The sequence below is a fragment of the Clarias gariepinus genome, chromosome 14, assembly GCF_024256425.1.
Source record: "Clarias gariepinus isolate MV-2021 ecotype Netherlands chromosome 14, CGAR_prim_01v2, whole genome shotgun sequence".
NCBI lineage: Eukaryota > Metazoa > Chordata > Actinopteri > Siluriformes > Clariidae > Clarias > Clarias gariepinus.
In genome coordinates, this window is record NC_071113.1 from 30,016,336 (window position 1) to 30,036,904 (window position 20,569).

The window sequence follows — 20,569 nt, forward strand, 5'->3', positions numbered from 1 at the left end:
TGTGTGTGTGTAAGAGAGAGAGAGAGAATTTGCATTTCTGTATTTCTGCTCTATGTTTTTTTTTTTTCTCTGTGTCTAGTCGAGATGAACCTGAAGCGTGTTATTAATATTTCCAGGCGATGCGAGGCTGAGTGATGGTCCGTGCCGGAGCTTATTAAAACAGTTATTGTCTCCGGTTGCCGGGGAGAAAAGCAACACCGTAATTAATGGCATTTTACAGCTGACAAACAGCACAGCGCAATGAGAGCAGAAAGGCCAGACAGTGGCAGACCCGACCTCATAAAACACCCGGGATACATCTGTGAGAGACGCCGCCGGAGTCCTGCTTTTCTTCTGTACGTTTTATTTCAACATGGTTCAGGTTTTATTGCCTTCATTCTCTCTCATTCTTGTTCTTTAAAGTGCTGAGAGTGAGGCCTAAATCAGAGTGCTGTATCGGCCGGCTTTGCGCTTGCTCTCTCTCTCTCTATCACTCTCTATCTATCTATCTATCGATCTCTCTTTATATTTATATCTTTCTCTCTCTCTCTCTATCGCGCTCTCTTTATCTATCACTCTCTCTATCACTCTCTCTCTATCGCACTTTCTTTCTCTCTCTCTCTTCCTCTCTCTCTCTGTATATATATATATATATATATATATATATCTTTCTCTCTATCGCTCTCTCTCCCTCTCTCTCTCTATCGCGCTCTATATATATATATGTCTTTCTCTCTATCGCTCTCTCTCTATCTATCGCTTTCTCTCAATATATACTGTATATCTTTCTCTCTATCGCACTTTCTTTCTCTCTCTCTCTCCCTTCATCTATCTCTCTCTATTGCTCTCTCGCTCTCTCTCTCTCTCTCTATCTTTGTCTCTCTCTCTCTCTCGATGTAACACGACTGACCTCTGCGTCTGACCAATAACAGAAACCGAGAGAAGATCTCCGGCACATAACAAGCAGTCAGCGCTGACCTGCAGGCCAGATCTCTTTACTGCATCCTGCTGAGTCTTTATGTGCTTCTTTTTATTTTTTATATTTTTGTAAGAGGCCCACTCAGTGTGCTCGCCACTCCAATTAGTCACACACCCATCTTCGGCGCTATTTAAAGCACAGCGCGGGCTTTCTCATCCGTCTCTTATCTCTTATATAAAACCCCCAAACCCATTTCCCCCCGATGACACAGAACACTACCGAGGAACATAAAGCGCTCTATTCAACAGGTCACGAAAACACATTTCCGGCAGTGTTCTCAGAGCGTGATGTAATCCTCGTAGAGTTCATAGTTACACAACACCAGAGAAATGTGTAATGAACTGTGTAATCTTACTGCAGCTGTGTCTGATTAAAGGTGTTTCTGTGAGGTTTCAATTTTCAAATGATGTAATTATTCAGGGAATAATTAAAAGAGAACCTACAGATGGGAAGCACCACGGACCAGGCGATTCGATATTATCACGATACCTAGGTGCTGATTTTATTTATATTGAAATTTTGTAAAATGAATATATACACTAACCTAAAGGATTATTAGGAACACCACACTAATACGGTGTTTGACCCCATTTCGCCTTTAGAACTGCCTTAATTCTACGTGGCATTGATTCAACAAGGTGCTGAAAGCATTCTTTAGAAATGTTGGCCCATATTGATAGGATAGCATCTTGCAGTTGATGGAGATTTGTGGGATGAACATCCAGGGAGCGAAGCTCCCGTTCCACCACATCCCAAAGATGCTCTATTGGGTTGAGATCTGGTGACTGTGGAGGCCATTTTAGTCCAGTGAACTCATTGTCATGTTAAAAAAAACCAATTTGAAATGATTGGAGCTTTGTGACATGGTGCATTATCCTGCTGGAAGTAGCCATCAGAGGATGGGTACTTGGTGGTCATAAAGGGATGGACATGGTCAGAAACAATGCTCAGGTAGCCCGTGGCATTTAAACCATACCCAATTGGCACTAAGGGGCCTAAAGTGTGCTAAGAAAACATCCCCCACCCCATTACACCACCACCACCAGCCTGCACAGTGGTAACAAGGCATGATGGATCCATGTTCTTATTCTGTTTACGCCAAATTCTGACTCTACCATTTGAATGTCTCAACAGAAATCGAGACTCATCAGACCAGGCAACATTTTTCCAGTCTTCAACTGTCTAATTTTGGTGAGCTCGTGCAAACTGTAGCCTCTTTTTCCTATTTGTAGTGGAGATGAGTGGTACCCGGTGGGGTCTTCTGCTGTTGTAGCCCATCCGCCTCAAGGTTGTGTGTGTTGTGGCTTCACAAATGCTTTGCTGCATACCTCGGTTGTAACGAGTGGTTATTTCAGTCAAAGTTGCTCTTCTATCAGCTTGAATCAGTCGACCCATTCTCCTCTGACCTCTAGCATCAACAAGGCATTTTCACCCACAGGACTGACGCATACTGGATGTTCTTCCCCTTTTCACACCATTCTTTGTAAACCCTAGAAATGGTTGTGCGTGAAAATCCCAGTAACTGAGCAAACTGTGAAATACTCAGACCGGCCCGTCTGGCACCAACAACCATGCCACGCCAAAATGCATGTCAAAATTGCTTAAATCACCTTTCTTTCCCATTCTGACATTCAGTTTGGAGTTCAGGAGATTGTCTTGACCAGGACCACACCCCTAAATGCATTGAAGCAACTGCCATGTGATTGGTTGATTAGATAATTGCATTAATGAGAAATTGAACAGGTGTTCCTAATAATCCTTTAGGTAAGTGTATATATATTTTTTAAATAAATTGATTCTGCACCTGTTTCTCACTGGTTCTTGCCTTACAGTACACTTCTTTTTTGATGCTTGAATGATTCATATGTCCAACAAAAAATACTCCTCTGAAACTGATCAGGTACAGGGACTTGACTGAAAATGAGAGACAAAAAAGTCCTTCAGTCCTTTCCTTCTTGGAAAAGAAGGAAAAGTGGCTGTTTGGAAGCAAAATATACCGTTCCCATTACAGATGGCCCTCGACTTACGAACATTCGAGTTACGAATTTTCCGCGGTGTGTTTTCCGCAGTACCCTGTTGAGTCTGGTTCCTCTCAAGGTTTCTTTTCCATACATGGTGGGTGAAAATGAACTAAACAATATGATTTTTTTTCCACATCCAGGCTACCGGAAGAACTTTTTTGGCTCTCATTTTTAGCAAGGTACATACAGTACTGTGCAAAAGTCTTTGGCACCTTTAGTACAAATGTTCTTATACGTGTTTCATCATGCCTGTACAAATGACATGGTATAAAAACTATTCGCTGTAAATAACATTACAGAAAAATATTTGCATGCCTCTAAACATGACAGAGCTGTTTTCAGACAGAAACAAACAGAAAAAACTGAAAACCATGTAGGCTCCTGGGTTTTGCATGAAAATAGAAAGGAGCGAGTGTGACAAAGTTACTAGAAGAACTCTGACGTATTCTCCAGCACACTCAATAAAACCTAACAACTGCTTTACTTAAAAAACTGCACACATCTGAATTTAACACTACTGATAACTTTCAAGCAAAGAGTTTTCACAGCAATTATTGACATTTTGTTAATTACTCTTTAATGCTCTTTATAGAAGTTTCTTTTATGTAGATAAAAAAAAAACATCTTCACTTATAGCTTTTTTTTAGTACTTTACATTAAATAGCTGTTAGGTTTTATTGAGCATGCTGGAGAATATGCTTCTGAAATAGTTCTGGTAACTTTGTCACTCTCGCTCCTTTCTAATTTCATGCAAACCCCACAGTGTGGTGGGAAATAGTTGTGAATAACAATGATCCACATACCTACCAATATTGTATTACAGTAATGTAGTACACTTGTACTTGTACTACAGATAATATGGTGCTAAAACTTTTGCACAGTACTGTCCTTACCTTCTTTACATTGGGGTTTTGCTTATTCTTAATTGTTAACTGCTTCTCTCTGAAGTTCAGAGTTATTAAAAAGGCTTTTTTTATTTTCAATGCTGCTTTGATTGCTATTTCCTAGCATGGTATATTTAAAGTTCTAAGAAGACGTGATTATTTATTTACAACGTAATTTCCATGAAGAATAGTTTATTGTTTCTCATATCATATCTTGAGCGCCTGTGCCATGAGCTAAACAAAGGAAGGAGATATCAAATGTCCACTTGTGAGGAAAAAAACAAAAGCCCTTTGGATTAGCACCAGCTCTCGGATCGGCTTCTTAGAAACTGTACATGGTTAATGTCATGACCTGACCAACGCTTACTGTAAGGTGTACAGTAGGTTGCTAGAATGATTACCGGGATGACATCATGCATCAGAGGTGACCTATATCGTGAGGCATTGATATTTTCCTTTCTAGTTTGAGTAAAGCAACAAGGGCCAGTGGAGTTAAGCAGGAATTATTTTGACTAATCCCTCATAGCAATGGCGAGGGGGTGTAAAACGGCCTTGTCACAGGAAAGGATAAAAAAAATAACCCCACTGGATTAGCGTGACCCCTCCTCCTTTTAGCTTCACTAGCAGTAATCCAGTACTGGAAATATACACGAGACTCCTGCTCTATGTGGTCCTTACTGGAATAGAGACCACTCTCATAAGGTGTGTGGGTTTATTTTGTGTGTGTGGGTGTGTGTCTTATGTGCTTGTGCTTTTGTCTTACTTTATGTAACATTTTGCTCGTCCTCCCCTCTATCTCATGCTTATGTTTCCAGGGCTGAATAATTTAGGGGCTACCTGGCAATATGTGGCTACATGATAGCGTTGCCTGAAGGGAGAGAGAAAAAATGCCTCCCAGAGATCAGGTGAAATGATCCCTATATACCTCATCTTTTTTTCTTTACCTGAAACCTGAGAGGTGAAATGGAAACCCTTACTCTTTTTTTCCACACCTCACTCCTTCTTTTGTTTTCTTCTCCGTTCAAGAATCGTGTAGTTCTGCTTTAGTCTTCGTCTTGGCAAGATCAAGTTGAGATCGGTCGAGGGCTGGTGGGATAGATTGATAGCGCTATTCCGGACAATTTTGTCACCATTGCGTCGAGAAGGAATTCTGTTTCCTTTGGGGCCGACGGTAAACTTTGGTTTGATCCTCTTCTGCCGCCCTGCTCCTTGCTGTACCCTGAACTAGCGCCAGAACAAGTTTTTTTCGGGAGCCAGGACGAAGTGTACAGCGACTGTGACCTAAGGTATGCTGATCTTCCCATGAAGACAGATCCTGTAGCCGAATCGAGCAATCACCTGGAGGACGCCATGGCTGTTAGGGGCACTGTTCCTCCTCCTGATTACTACCCGTTTGACACTGCCTTATCTGCTCAGCCGCCTGAAGATCTGCAGGGATTTTATAGAGGAAGCCACCAGCTTCTTAGCAGATCAGGCTCGCATTATGGGCTGGGTGCAGGGGGGGTTAGAGCTCCCTGGGATCAAGGGCAACCTAGGGCTACTCGTGCACCTACACCTGGCCCGGTTCCACCTCCCCCTCCACCTCCTCCTCCGCCTCCCCCACCCACAGCTCACGAGTTGAATCGTTTGTACAGGGATTCTCTAGCCTTCCAAGACAGTCAGCGTATTCGCAGTAGGGCCGCCTCTCCTTCGTGTTTTGGTATTACGGCCGATCAGGCCTCTCTTTTAGGCCATTCTGGTTACAACGAAATCAACGGCCTTCATCTTGACCACCCTCCCTCCACCTGCATCATGATGGATCCTACACCCACTCCTGTTGTGGATGGAAGTATGCCTCGAGGAATATCTGCTTATGGTACTGTACCTGCTCAAAGGTTACCCTATGATCCCGCATATGATACCAGCACAGCTATGATGGCCCCTACACCTGCTCAGCTCACAGCTGGGATCACAAACCACCACCCTTCAGCTGCTGTTACCATGGATCCAAAGAGGGCTGTGGATCCAGCTTTCCTAACTTATCTGCGTACTGAGGGTCTGTCTGAAAGCACCATATCCCTTCTGTTGCAGCAAGGTTTTGACTCCACTGCCATGTTGTCCATGATGGAAGAACATGATATCCGATCCATGGCTCCAAATCTCGGCCAGGCCCGGGTACTGTCAAGGGTGGTACTTAACTGCAAGACAGGAGGCACTGGATTGCCAACAATGCGTGCCCGCTCCAACAGCTTTAGCCATCGTAATGATCTCTACACGCAACCTCAAGGTTTAGCTATGGACTCCCACCTTCTGCCGCAGCCTTCAAACACCTTGCAGACCGTTTCTCCAAGGATAGGCGAGTTTGTCAACCGCAGACCAAGCAGTGCACCATCTCAACATCTGTTAGAAGCTACAAGTTATCCTGGGGTCCGTTCACTTGGTGGGCTTCCGGTCAATCCTGGGGCATATAGCACTTCCTTGACGCAGACACGACCACTCACGATGTACAACCCTCATACCGGTTTGCCGATGTCAAGCCACCCGCAGCCACAGCAGCCAGGTATTTTGGGTACCCCAGGTCTAGTACCCAAAGCTTTCTCCAGCCCTTATACAGCTGTAGAGCTGATGAAGAGAGCACCTAGTCTACCTCATATGCCTCAAACCCCGGGTGCTCACCCCAGTCCTCAGCTGTTGAGGAAAGGGGTTACTGCTGTAGAGAGTGCGCTCGTGTCTTCGGGTACCACGGCCCAATCTCAAACCCTTAACCCGAACAATAAGATGTCTCGCCGGACTGGTCCTCCAGTCATTGTTTCCACCATGGCTTCACCAGAGACAAGTAAACAAAAATTCTTCACTTATTTATTTCATTTTTTTCTTTTTCTGTCTTCCGTCTCTTGATCTATCTCCTGCGTATTTTGTAGACATCTTCTGTGGTGACTATCAGTTTAGATTCACAATTCCACTTTTTTTACAATAAAAAAATCAATGTGTATTTGAAAGTTAAAAAAAAAATCATGTGCTGTCCACACCTCAAGCTACGTCTTTTCTTTACGCCGGTCTTCATGAACTGTTCATTTTGGGAACTCAGCGTAAATGTTTTGAAACGTGTGCACTGAATTTACTTAAGAGTAATTTTACTCTTACATTATGAAAATAAGTTTGTGACAAGTGTATAACCTCCTGCTTTCAGTAACTTGATGTATTTTTAACAGAAACAACATTTTAAAACGTAAATCACATTGAGCATAATATTTTAGTTTCGGTCGGACCGAACACTTATTGCTTTATTGCAGCCGAGTGGTCTAATGTTAGTCATCCTGGACACTTGCTCCATATTTTCACTCTGCTTTCCTTCTCTGCTGAAGTAATAATAGTCTTAAATCCCTGAAATCCGTTTAGCGCTAATAGGATGCAGCAGGAACACGTGGCTGCACCAGTTTTTTTTAAAGATACGAGACACACAGTAGTGGACGCGTTGGCAGAGTTCTGGTGATGACTGATTAACATGATAAAGGGAAAATAAATAGTGAGAGTGTAAACATGCTATATAATTAACTTAATTAACTATAAAACTACATGTATTATGTTAACCTTTGCGAAATTCATAATTTTATTTATGTTTAATGACTTAAATAATTACTATAAATACAGTATGGAAATTACAATTAATTTTATTAGACATTTTAAAAAAGTGGTTTGACTGGTTAAACTGGTATTAAAGATTTATATGTTGGGATCTGACTGGTTAAACTGGTATTCAAGGTTTTTTGAACTCTGGTCTAATTGATTAAACCAATATAAAACATTTTCTTGAGCTGTGGTCTGATTGTTTGAGCCTGGGTTCATTGATTTGAGCTGCTGATTGCTTAACTGGTACTAGTAGTTTTTGAACTGCAGTCTAATTGGGCCTATTTGAGGTTTCTTAACCTGAATGGTTAAACTGGTATAAATGGTTTTAAACTACAGTTAGATTGGTTAAACTGGTATTCTAGAGTTGTACACTGCAGTTCGATTTGATTAACTGGAATTAAATGTATTTGCTCTCTGGTCTGATTGGTGTAACTGGTATTTGAGGGGTTTTGAAGCTGGGGTCTGATGGATTAAACTTGTGTTCAAGAATTTAAACTTCAGTCTAATTGGTTAAACTGCTATTGTACTGTGGCTGGGGTCTGGTTGGTATTTGTGGTTTTCAGGCTTTAGTCAGATTGGTATAACTGGAATTATAGTGCTTGTTGGGTTAGTGTTGGGTATAGTGCTTGTCCTCCAGGCTCTCCGCTTTACACCTACAGTCCAAAGACATTCAGATTAGGCTAATTGGTGTTTCCAATTTTCCCAGTACCAAATAACCGGAAGTCCTACCACAGCCGTACAAATTGGGAATAAATACAATGGTCACCATTGGCCTCTACCGTCCCTGGTTGGACTACAGAGGTTTGTAGACGGATGGATGGAGTCTGATTGCTTAAACTTGTATTATAGGTTTGTACGCTACAGTTAGTTGGAGCCGTTGCGAGATGAGACCCCAGACACACTGCTGAGATTTTGATTTATTATTGGTTTTATCCCTCAGGTGTTTCTTCCGTGGATGTTTCCTGTCCGTGCCCATCTATTCGTCCTGTCCGAGACGAGACGTCCGTGTTGGTTGAGTCCGTCACACATCACAGAGCTTCTTCTTTAGCATGTATTATGCACGGAGACGGCATGCGCTAAAGGCCAGGCTTTGTCTGAGAAGAGTGTCAGGCGTCAATAATTAATCAGCACACTCGGTGTGTGTGTGTGTGTGTGTGTGGTGCTCAGTAGGGTGTTTATTGGAGATCAGGTGATTGTTTCTGATTGGTCAGCAGAAAGATGTAGTGTAATAAAACCTGCTTACAGCGATGCCAACTTTCTTTTCTTCTTTATTTTCTCGTTACATTTTTATTTACTGCTTTTTGTTGAATTGTTTTGGTCATCCTTTTTTCTTCATTTCATCATCATTGTCTATTTTCTTTTTTCTTCTTTTAGTCTTTTTCCGTTTCCTTTGTTCTTCCCTCATTCATTCTGTCTTTCACTTTTCATCCTTGCTTTTTTCTTTATTTCATTTTCATTTTTTTTCTTTTTTGTTTTTCTGTCTCCTCATTTCTTTCCTTCATTCTCATTAACATTTTCTTCACTTTTTATTTTTCACTTGTTGTCATTTTCCCTTCCATCCCTTCATTTTTTGCTGTTTGTCATTTCTTTCTGGTTACTGTACTTCCTCTTCTTTGTTTCATTTCTTTCTAACATTTAACTTCTTTTGTGTTTTTTTTATCGAACTTTCTTTTCTTTCTTCTTCCTTTTTGTCTTGTTTTTCTTCATCCTTCTTCTTTTCTTCTTTTTTTATGACATTCATTCTTTCTGTCTATCATTCTTTTTTATTTCTTTGTCATGTGCTCTTTCTTTCTGTCATCCTTTGTTTCTTTCTTTTCTTTAGTGTCATCTTTTTGTTTGTTATTCAATTCTTTTGGGTTATTTTGCTGTCATTTACTCAACTGTTTTCTTTTTAATTTTTTTTTCCCCTCTTCCTTTCTTTTCTGTCTATTACTTCAAAGTTTGTTTCCTCTAGCATCTCTCTCTCAGATACACACACACACACACACACACACACACACACACACATGTTCTCTTTCTCTTATCATCACCCCTCTATCCTTTTTTTTTTCTTTATCTCACGCTCTTCTCGGCACAGAACACTCATCAGTCTCTACCTGACATTTGTTGCTCCATAATTTCCGTCCCGTAATGCCTCTCTCGTCTCGTCTCGTCTCGTCTCTGAGTGTGTCAGAGGTGTGTTGCTAGGTGACAGAGTGTGTGTGTGTGCGTGTGTGTGGGGGGTTAAATAATCACACAGGGATAATCTAAGCATTTAAAGAAGCTAACACACACACACACACACTCACACGGCCGTGTTCATCAACACACACTCGCTTTCAGGGAAAATATCCAGAAGGGTCGATTTTGCATAAGTGGATGGTGGTGTGTGTGTGTGTGTGTGTGTGTGTGTGTGTGTGTGTGTGTGTGTGTGTGTGTGATGTAAAAGCGTTAATTGCACTCTGGTATCGATATAAACAAAGTTTAGATGTTCGCATGGGAAGGGGCGGGTCTTTAGAAGTAGCTTCTGATTGGTTAATTCTATAAGAAGCGCAGTAATAAACTGGTCAGAGCTCAGGCTTATACACACACACAAACACACACTCACACACACACACTCACACACCTGTAACACACAACCAGCTATGGAACTGACAGTCGCTCGGATGGAGAACCGCACGGGTCTGTATACAGTGGAGCGTGGTGTGTGTGTGTGTGTGTGTGGGTGTGGGTGTGTGGGTGTGTAAATATGGTGCTGCTGGATAATCTAAAGATTTTGAAAGGTTAAAAGAGGGCAGGGGCTTGCAAGGAATTATGGGAGAGCATCAGTGGGAGGGGCTAATCAGTTTATATACTGAGATCAATTTGCTGATCTGACGTCAGTATCTCTGAAGCTTTAATCTGGTGTGTGTGTGTGTGTGTGTGTGTGTGTGTGTGTTATGTAAGAGCGTTAGTTACACTCTGTTGGTTTAACATAAGCACTTCCTGTAGTTTAATAAAAATCATATTTTGATTCAGTTTTATTTGATTCGGTTTTGAATTCAGTTCAGTTAAACAGTGATTTCTGTATTTCATTGTTTAATTTAACTTGATGAAGTTGAATTTGTTTGTGTTTAGGATTTTGTTCCTTTGATCCAATTTTGGTTCAGTTAATTTTGATTCAGTTCAGGATTTAGTTTGTTTATTTTATTTGTCTCTTGTTTTCTGATTTCACATTTATTTTGGTGTGATCGGTTACGAGCATCAACCAATGAAAATAAAGAGGAGGCGGAGCTTAGTACAGCTTTAGAAATGAATGGAGCCTGAGATCTACTACTGACTGAGTCCTTCTCCAGCTCGTCCTCTTCCTCATCTTCCACCTCCTCCCAAACCTTCACCTCCATCTCCCCCTTTATCTCCTCCTCCTTCTGATCCTCCTCCATCTCCTCCTCCTCCTGATCCTCCTCCATCTCCTCCTCCTCCTGATCCTCCTCCTGATCCTCCTCCTCCTGATCCTCCTCCTGATCCACCTCCTCCTGATCCTCCTCCTCCTGATCTTCCACTATTTCCTCCTCCTCCTGATCCTCCTGATCCTCCTCCATCTCCTCCTCCTGATCCTCCTCCATCTCCTCCTCCTCCTGATCCTCCTCCTGATCCTCCTCCATCTCCTCCTCCTCCTGATCCTCCTCCTGATCCTCCTCCATCTCCTCCTCCTCCTGATCCTCCTCCATCTCCTCCTCCTCCTGATCCTCCTCCTTTTCCTCCTGCTGTGGTTTATCCCGTCAACACATTGTTTATTTAAAGCTTAATAATTGTCAGTTTAAACTTAAGCAATTAAATTGAGTGTGTTAATTATTTTTCCTGATTAGCATCACGCTGGCAATTAGCAAGGTGTGTGGCTTAAATACGGCACATCAATTAGTATCTCATGTACCGCTGTTAACCACAAACTGTATTATAGAGAGAGAAAAAGAGAGAGAGAGAGAGAGAGAGAGAACTCAGTTTTCAGAGTATTTTTGTATTTGAGACACCTCCGAGTAGAACCTTTAACCACATGGAGAACACTTGAAGATCATTTTTGTGTCTTTGTACGGATGAGAGATCATGTAGGTATGAGGAGAGGAACTGAACTTCAGCTCTCTCTCTCTCTCTCTCTCTCTCTCTCTCTCGCTCTCACCCGAAGCGATTGCGACGTCTGAGTCCAGCTTTCTGTTTCGTTTTGCCAGAATTTTATTAAAATAGAAAGTAAAGAAAGACTGCAGACTGAAGCCTCGCGGACTGACCACCTCTCCATCTCTCTCTTCTTCTTCTCTTCCTCTTTGCATGTGCGTGTTCTCAGTGGAGGAATTCAGGATGAGAGTGAAGAGAAGGAGATCATTATCTGAAAGAGAGAGAGGCGATGGATAGGGGAAATAAAGAAGAGAAGGAGTGAAGAGAAGATCAATAGAGAGGCCAACCTTTTTACGTTTTCCTTCTTTACATTTTGTTTGTTTTTTTCCTCTTTTTTGAAGAATGTGGAGACCACGATTACCAGGCAAGCAGCCCTACCTTCATCTCTCTCTCTCTCTCTCTCTCTCTCTCTCTTTCTATTTTGGGGTATAAAGTTCTCAGGAAAAGAACAAACAAAACTCATCATTTACTCTGTGCGACTTTTATTGAAGAACAAAGAAACATACTTTGTATAAATGTATAGTAAATGGTAACTGCTATAAACTTTTCTATTTCGCTCTATTTAAACTCTCTCCTCTGTCCTGAAAAAAGCTCCAGGTGTCTATTCCTCTATGTGTGTGTGTGTGTGTGTGTGTGTGTGTGTGTGTGTGTGTGTGTAAGGGTGTGTGATGCCATCACACTTTGTGGTTTTAAAATCACCTGTGAGAATGACTGAAGTGGTGACTGATGGTCGCCATGGCAACTGCAGCCCTCGTCATGGAGAAAGTCACCAGGCAACCGCAGCTGTGAAAAAAAAAGAGAGAGAAATGTTGTGATCACGGTGACATCGGGGGAAAAGTTTGTAACTGTTGTGATTTGATGTTTGTGTGTGTGTCAGTTTCTTGAGTAAAAGAGAAAGAGGTACAGTGTGTTTCCAGTTTGGATTCTTTACACTGATTTACACCTCATCCTGGTACCTCGATCCAATCCCTAACAGTGATGCCTCATTCTGTTACCTGTGATTCCAGTTTCAATCTGACACCTTGTGTTTATTCTTATTTTGAAATTCTATTAAAATACCTTATCTTTATACGGTTTGATGCTTTTTTTTCCCCCTGATACCTCATTACACTGAGGCGTTTGGCAGACGCTCTTATCCAGAGCGAGTTCCATTTTTATCTCATTCTACATCTGAGCAGTTGAGGGTTAAGGGCCTCGCTCGAGGGCCCAACAGTGGCAACTTGGTGGTGGTGGGATTCGAACCTGGCACCTTTAAAACCGTCGTCCCATGCCTTAACCACTGAGCCCCACCTGACATCATTACGATGTGTTATCTCTGTTATAACACCTTATTCGTATCACCTCATGTCGAAATCTCTTTATTAAATCTTCTAGTGATGCCTTAAGGATAAAATGCCTCGTAAATCCTTAACTGTTAACTCTAGGAATGATGGGTAAATTGGGACACTTGGGTGGTCGTGACATGACACTGATATCGAAGATAAACTGTTATGACGAGTGAGACGTCACCTCCTAATGATGAGAGATTACAGAAGATGGGTATGATCAACTCTTACTTTGCTCAAAGTAAAAAACCTTAAGAGTTATTTTTTACTGGTTAGAATCTGACAGCTGAAATTGAAGTGTGTGTGTGTGTGTGTGTGTGAGAGAGAGAGAGAGAGACGGGGAAACCCACTTCTCAGCCTTGAACGATAGATTAAAGGATCTTCTGAAGGTAAAAAAAAAATCTATTATGCCCTGGCGTTAAATAGTAGATTATGATAGAGTGATACTTAATCTAAAAATACTAAAATATTTGCACCCCTGTCCATCACACCCATATGTGGTTCTGCTTCATACGGCTACTGCACTTTGTTTGTCTTTGTACCCCTCATCCTTCATGATGAAGATTCCGTGAGATCCACGAAGCCGGCTCCATGAAGAGCACCATGATTGAGCTCAACCCCAGTGAACTACATCACCTTTAGGATGAACTGGAACTGAAGCCGCATCAGTGACTGAGCTAAATGAACACGAATACACACAGCCAAAGGGGACTATTCTGTCCTGGTGTGGGTGTGGTGCAGAGCGTGGACATGCTGGTGTCACGCACAGGTCAGGGACGACTCGACGGTGAACTTGGCGACGTCTCAGGGATGCAGGCTGTGAAGAGAACTTAGCAAACTGTATAAACGAAAAAGTATAGAAGACGTTTCTATTTACAAACAGGAGGCGGCGTTAAGTGCACACACTGGTGTAACCACTGCCTGTTTGTTAATGATTACCAGCTCGTTCCCCAGTTGGTGCTTGACCACGCCCTGGCTGTCGCGTATTGCAGGATCACAAATGTAAAATTGTTTAAGTACTGACAATACATACAAGTAATATTCTCTCTCTCTCTCTCTCTCTCTCTCTCTCTCTCTGCAGGTATCAGGCCTCAGATCATGAACGGCCCCATGCACCCCCGCCCGTTGGTGGCACTGTTGGACGGACGCGATTGCACAGTCGAGATGCCGATCCTCAAAGACCTGGCAACCGTGGCCTTCTGCGATGCTCAGTCCACACAGGAGATCCACGAGAAGGTAAGAAAAACAAATGCTCAAATCATGGCTCAAAGCCCTGAGTCCGTCGGCAAACACTTCATTATCATGTTGATTGGCTCTGTCTTTCTAGTTTTTTTCTTTTTTCAAAAATTGTAAACTGCGTTCATTTGATTTCTCTGAGACTATTCCACCTAGTGTTCATTGTTGTTTAATACAGCGGAATGTTAAGTACGAACAAATCAGTTCACGACCAAAAAATTCACCTACAGTTTGTTCATCCTATTCACATGGCTTCATGTGTACGACCGAACATCCATGCAGTTGTTCTGTTAGCATGTTTAATGTTAATTGTTTCTTTGGAGAAATGAAACCCTCCTCATTTTTCTGTTTATTTTGCTTAAGAGACTTCATTTGGTTTGACGAACTCTGGCTGTTCCTGACTCCTGGTGTAACTGATTACCAGCAATGACCTATAGGAGGAAAAAAAAACTCTTCCCCTCTGTTTAATATTCTCCTAAAATGATTTTAATAAGAGTGTGTTCCTGTAGCGTGTCTCTAATGGAGGCCGCCTCGCTTCGCCTCGCTTTGCCTCGGCTCGGCTCTCCTCAGCGTAATTATCATACGGCTTTCAATGATGCCGCTTTATCTCTCATTATACAGAGAGCGGGGTCAGACAGAGTACACCGGGGTCGTAAAGATGCTAACCGCTAAGTGAGCTGATGCTATCGCTCTCTTGCTTGCCGTTTGGGCCGCTCGTTGTGTGTTATTAAAACGTCTGGTCGCCACGGGGTGTAATAACAGAGCATCTGCAAAAAAGAGGCACTTTACCTTAGAGCAGAGCGAGAGAGAGAGAGAGACAGAGACAGAGAGAGAGAGAGATATGCACATCACATATGCAGGATGCTAATGTTCACCTTGTGGTCGTAGTGTCTGCAGTTTTTACAAAAAGATGTGATCATTAGAAATGCTGCTGGACTGGAAAATGTAACATATTAACATATATTTTGAAAATTACACATTTTTAAAGAAACACCTAGATTTAAGATGAGACATGGACTTGCCATAATTTTTCACGTTGCTTAACAGTTTCCTATCTTACCCACAATGCCGTGCTAGTAGTGGTACACTGGGGTTTTACATTCTGAGACGAGGGTTTTGAAGCTCTGCGGTGGGAGCTCTGATCATCAGGAGCTGACTCCACCTAAACCCTGGTCAATCCATAAATGGGGAAATGGGTGGAGCAAACAGAGCCTAGCTGTTGGTTGAAACACGCCTACTAACCCTCAGTTATCACAAGCTGGCGTAGTTTAGTTTTAGCTTAGCTGCAATGCTAAGATGGCTGAATTACGTTTCATTTATATGCTACATTTTTATTTGCTTTTGTTTAAACTCATCATGCCCTACATGTCATTCCATGTCAGCTCCTTCATTTATTACATTTCAATGCAGCTGTTACTCAAGTTATGCACCACACTCCTGATTATGCATTTATGCTTAAGTTATTAAGTTAAAATGTATCCCCTACAGTTGTCATAAATGTAAAATGTAGCTTTGGAGACCAATACTGTTTTCTTTACCAGGCTGTAAACATGTTTACAGGTCGTCCCCGACTTATGAACATCCAAGTTATGAATTTCCACAGATATGAACGGACCACTAGTACACCCGATACACCATTGTGTGTGTGTGTGTGTGTGTGTGTGTGTAGGGGGGGCGAGAGGGTGGTGCGAGATAAATGAGTCGGCCTCAACGGTTTCAGTAAATCAGTCCGTGAGCCAGATAATACTGTAGATAATGTCTGTCCTGTAAATCTGTCCTGATGGTGAAAATGACATTGTATATTCATGTCAAAGGCGTATTAGATTTACTTTGTCTGACTTAAGAACAAATCGGACTTACGAACGTGCTCCCAGTACGGAACTCGTTCATAAGTCGGGGACTACATGTATTTCTGTTGTAAATTTGTATTAACATGGAGCTTTTTGAGGATGGCTCATTTTTTTACGACCTGAGCTTGACTCTTGATCTGTATCCAAAGAGAGCGATGCGGCGGTGCTTTAGTGCTTAATACAATTCAATTCTTTTTTTTTTTTTTTTGTATAGCACTTTTAACAATTGACATTGTCGCAAAGCAGCTTTACACAATCAAAAGAATTATTTACATATTGTTACAATTTACATATTACAATTTACATATTATTACAATTATTAAACATATCATAAGTTTTTATGAGATGTGGACGTGTATGAATCAAAACGATTAGTATGTCCCTGATGAGCAAGCCGAGGACGACGGCGACAGTGGCAGGAAAAAAACCTTGAGATGGTAATGGGAAAAAACCTTAAGAGGAACCAGACTCAACAGGGAACCCATCCTCATCTGGGTGATAACAGATAGCAGGGATTGATGTGCACTCATACTGTGTGAGACTGGAAGTTCAGTATAACTGGAGATGGAGTCCAGTTCGTTCCTGGAGGTTCAGGTAGACTCAATGCGAAACTTCACAGGGAGCCAATGCAGTGTGGATAAGATAGGGGTGATGCGCTCGTATCTTCTGGTTCTAGTGAGGACTCTCGCTGCTGCATTCTGGACTAACTGAAGCTTGTTTATGCACCATTCTTCTGTCCAGCTCTCTCTCCTCCTCATCACTGAGTAAACTCTACTCAACCACATCAGCTTCCTAATCTGTAGAGGTGATGCTGATACCGATGTCATCGTCGCTGCACTGCATTCTGGGATGTCTGTTTTGAAATAAAGCTTTTTTTTTTCTTTTTTAAAAATGAGGAAATAAAGGTTAGAGATTTAAAAATAAAGTATCAAAACCCCTGGAGTCTGAATAGCGTACAGGAAATGAATCATCGCCTGTTGCTCTGGCTCTTTTAAAGTCGTAAACACTCGTTTCTCATTAAACACACACACACACACACACGTGACTATTTACAAGGTTTCATGTGCGTTAAGAGGATTAGAGTAATTATAATTATTTTTAATGTCTGTGTGTGTGTGTGTGTGTGTGTGTGTGTGTGTGTTGTGAGTATGAGTGAGAGCGAGAGAGAGAGAGAGAGAGACCACATCATGTGGTGTAATTTGGCATCCAATTCACCACTTACTTTAGATATATAGGGTACAAACGCACACACACACACACACACACACACCAAATATACTTGTTCTAGATGCTCTGGTTCCAGTTAAAGTGTGTAGACATGTGTGTGTGTGTGTGTGTGTGTGTGTGTGTGTGTGTGTGTGTGTGTGTGTGTGTTTTTCATTGTGTGCCATGATTTCTCTCACAGCCCATAATAATACTGCATTTTTAGCTCCCGGCAGTCGTCATGGAGACGTTCCTCTGATGGTTTACACACTTGTTTGCTAAAAGCGGTCGATCTGTACACTTTGTAAGCAGTGAGTTTCAGTACAGCACTCTTCACCCTGGTTCTCTCTTCACAGAAAGTCACCACCTCTGGAGCAGGAACTAAAAAGCTTCCTATAAAAAAAATCCCTGAAAAAGTTTCAAAGAAGGAAAAAAGGTATTAAGGTTCCTATATATAGTTCTTGTGTTCCAGAAGAAAGAGTTTCCAGTTTTGTGAAATCGCCTGTGGATTTCTGAGAAAGTTGCTGAGGTGCAAGAGGTTTTCCTTTTTTTGTGGACTTTTGTAAAGTGTTTTTTTTTTGTCGGAGTAGTTTATGGGTTCCTGAGAAAAGATTCCTGGGGTTATCCTTGGAATATTCCCTGGAATATTCCCTCTAAAAAGTTCCTGGTATCTTGGAGAGGTTTCAGAGGAATATCTTGGTATCCTAATGAAGGTTCCTGAGATCCTTAAAAGGTTTCTGGATTAAAAAGTTAGTTTTTGGTCCATTAATGGTTCCTGTTTTTAGAAAGGTTTCTAGTTTCCTGAAAAAGTTCCTGGTCTCATGAAAAGGTGATTGGGTCCTGATGATTGAAAAATTTTTGTGGTCCTGAGATACCAAAATATTGCAAAAAAGATTCCTCAAGTCAGTTCTTGGTTGTAAAAGGTTTACTGAGTTCTTGTAGAAGTTCCTGGTTTTGCTAAAGAGGTTTCTGTGGTTATGGAACGAAACTGGCTTCCTTTGGTGATCCTAAAATGCTGCGAGGTTCCTGAAAAGTCCTTGGTGTCCAGAGGAATTATTTTTAAAGGCTTCTCAAAATGTTTTAGTTTTAGTAAACAGATTCTCTCTTGGGTTCCCATGTTTCAGAAGTGGGTTTCACGTACTTGTGGTTCCTGAGATGGTTCCTGCAGAGCAAGAAGCGTGTCCAATAACAGTGTGAGTGATTATGTTTCATGAGCTGTCAGTATTTGAAGGAAACTCAGGAACCTTGTGGTTATGGTCGTTCCACTTGAACAGAAAGGCGGCCATGTTGTCTCAACAGCGGTGCGGTTTTTATATCACGCTGGCGGCCACGTTGTCTCTAACGGCTGTTTTCTCTGTGATCCTCACAGGTGCTAAACGAGGCAGTCGGCGCCATGATGTACCACACGATCACGCTGACCCGCGAGGACCTGGAGAAGTTTAAAGCTCTACGCATCATCATCCGCATCGGCAGCGGATACGACAACATCGACATCAAAGCCGCGGGGGAGCTGGGTACGAACTTACAGTTACTATGAAACGGAATAATAATCTAATGCTTCATAGCATTTAAATATTGTGGTGTAAACGTGAGGAACGTCATTAATGATCAGGTGACAGTTTGTGTCAATTAACGTTTTGTCAGCAACATTTCACATGTGACGTTTATGGAAGGAGTCTCCAATGTCACTGCTTTGTCCCAGTCAGAGGTAAAGCTGCTGTAGCTTGAAGTTTTTGGACGTCTTCAGGGCGGAGGAGTTTAAACTCATTCACATCGAGATTTTTTCCTCTTATTAACTTCAAAAGAGAGAATAAGGAGAGAGAGATAAAAGAGCGAGTGTTTGTAGCTGCTATACCGTAAGCGACAACTGGAAGCAGCCCTTACTATAAAAGTATTATATATTTAAAAATATTTACTGATACATGTTGCAAAGTTTTCATTGTAATGCTCCAGAGAGTCCATCAGAAGTGTGGAGCTTTTAGTAACCAAACTTCCAGGCATGAAATAGTTTTAAAGCTTTTTCCAACATCAGTTAGACGAAATATGCACATCCTGTCGTCCTGAAACCAAAGTGTGTGTGCGTTTGTGTGTTGCAGGCATCGCGGTGTGTAACATTCCCTCAGCGGCTGTGGAGGAGACGGCGGACTCGACCGTGTGCCACATCTTGAACTTGTACCGGAGAAACACGTGGCTGTACCAGGCTCTCCGTGAGGGCACGCGGGTCCAGAGCGTGGAGCAGATCAGGGAGGTGGCGTCAGGAGCGGCGCGAATCCGCGGAGAGACCCTCGGACTCATCGGCTTCGGTCAGGACCTCGCTCGCTCGCAAACTTCTCTTTACATTCAGAAGCATGTAACGCTGCAGTCGTACGAGTTACGTTAGCCCGAGCGGACCGGCGCTCTACGGGTTCGGCTCCGAATCACTTGCCTCGATTTAAATTCAATCCAAATTTCAAGACTCAGACTCAAATTTCAATCCAAAACTCGCGCTCTCATTTCCCACATTTCTTAATGAACTCATCTTCTTCTCAACCACTTTGGTGTCCATTCTCATCGTTTTGTTTTTTGCTTCTTTACTTTCTGTCCAGTAAAACCGCTAAGCGTTATTCTGCTTAAACAACCCGGTTCAGGGGTTCTGTTCAGACGTGCGGCGTGAGCGCTCCTTACAGAGTGAGCGGAGAAGATCTATTAAACCCTATAGTGTGATTCGTACAGAATCAGGAACCATCAGAAAAACAAAACAGCAGTGCAGCCATTGGAGATCTGAATCTTGACTCTACAGTAGAATTTGGGACTTGAAGAGGTTTCAGGATTTAAGTCCAGTTCTGTTTGGTTCAGTAGGGATCACCATCTGTCAGCAGGGATCAGTATCTTGCATGAGAATTTCCCCGAACCTTTGGAGAGCGTTTAGTGGAGACCGGCGACACACACACACACGTCTTCCTTAGAGGACTCTATTGCAATATTACGGTGTTTATAAATATGATGATAGATTTGCTTCATGTGTGTGTATGTGTGTGTATGTGTGTACATGCAGGGCGCTCGGGGCAGGCGGTAGCGGTCCGGGCGAAGGTATTTGGCTTCAGCGTGATATTTTATGACCCGTACCTGCAGGACGGTCTGGAGCGGGCGCTCGGCGTACAGAGAGTGTACACACTGCAGGACCTGCTGTACCAGAGCGACTGTGTGTCTCTGCACTGCAACCTGAACGAACACAACCATCATCTGATCAACGACTTCACCATCAAACAGGTCTCACACACACACACACACACACACACACACACAAAGCAAATCCATCATCATGTTTCAGAGACTGTGATTTTTTTGGTGTGGATTTTTAGCCTGCACTGCCCCC

General features: G+C 42.3%; 1 protein-coding gene across 5 annotated transcripts in view; it reads left to right on the top strand.

The window, feature by feature from the left end:
- Positions 1 to 20,569, top strand: part of ctbp2l (C-terminal binding protein 2, like) — an 86,573-nt gene that overhangs the window by 59,796 nt on the left and 6,208 nt on the right. For 3 of the 5 annotated variants that reach the window (XM_053511528.1, XM_053511530.1, XM_053511529.1), the window contains exons 3-6: positions 14,007 to 14,161; positions 18,584 to 18,728; positions 19,311 to 19,517; positions 20,249 to 20,463. In XM_053511528.1, coding sequence (XP_053367503.1) covers positions 14,007 to 14,161; positions 18,584 to 18,728; positions 19,311 to 19,517; positions 20,249 to 20,463 — 722 coding nt within the window. Of the gene's footprint in view, positions 1 to 5,213; positions 6,679 to 11,693; positions 11,965 to 14,006; positions 14,162 to 18,583; positions 18,729 to 19,310; positions 19,518 to 20,248; positions 20,464 to 20,569 lie in introns of those variants that run through there. The other 2 variants (XM_053511527.1, XM_053511531.1) reach the window with 2 other exon arrangements.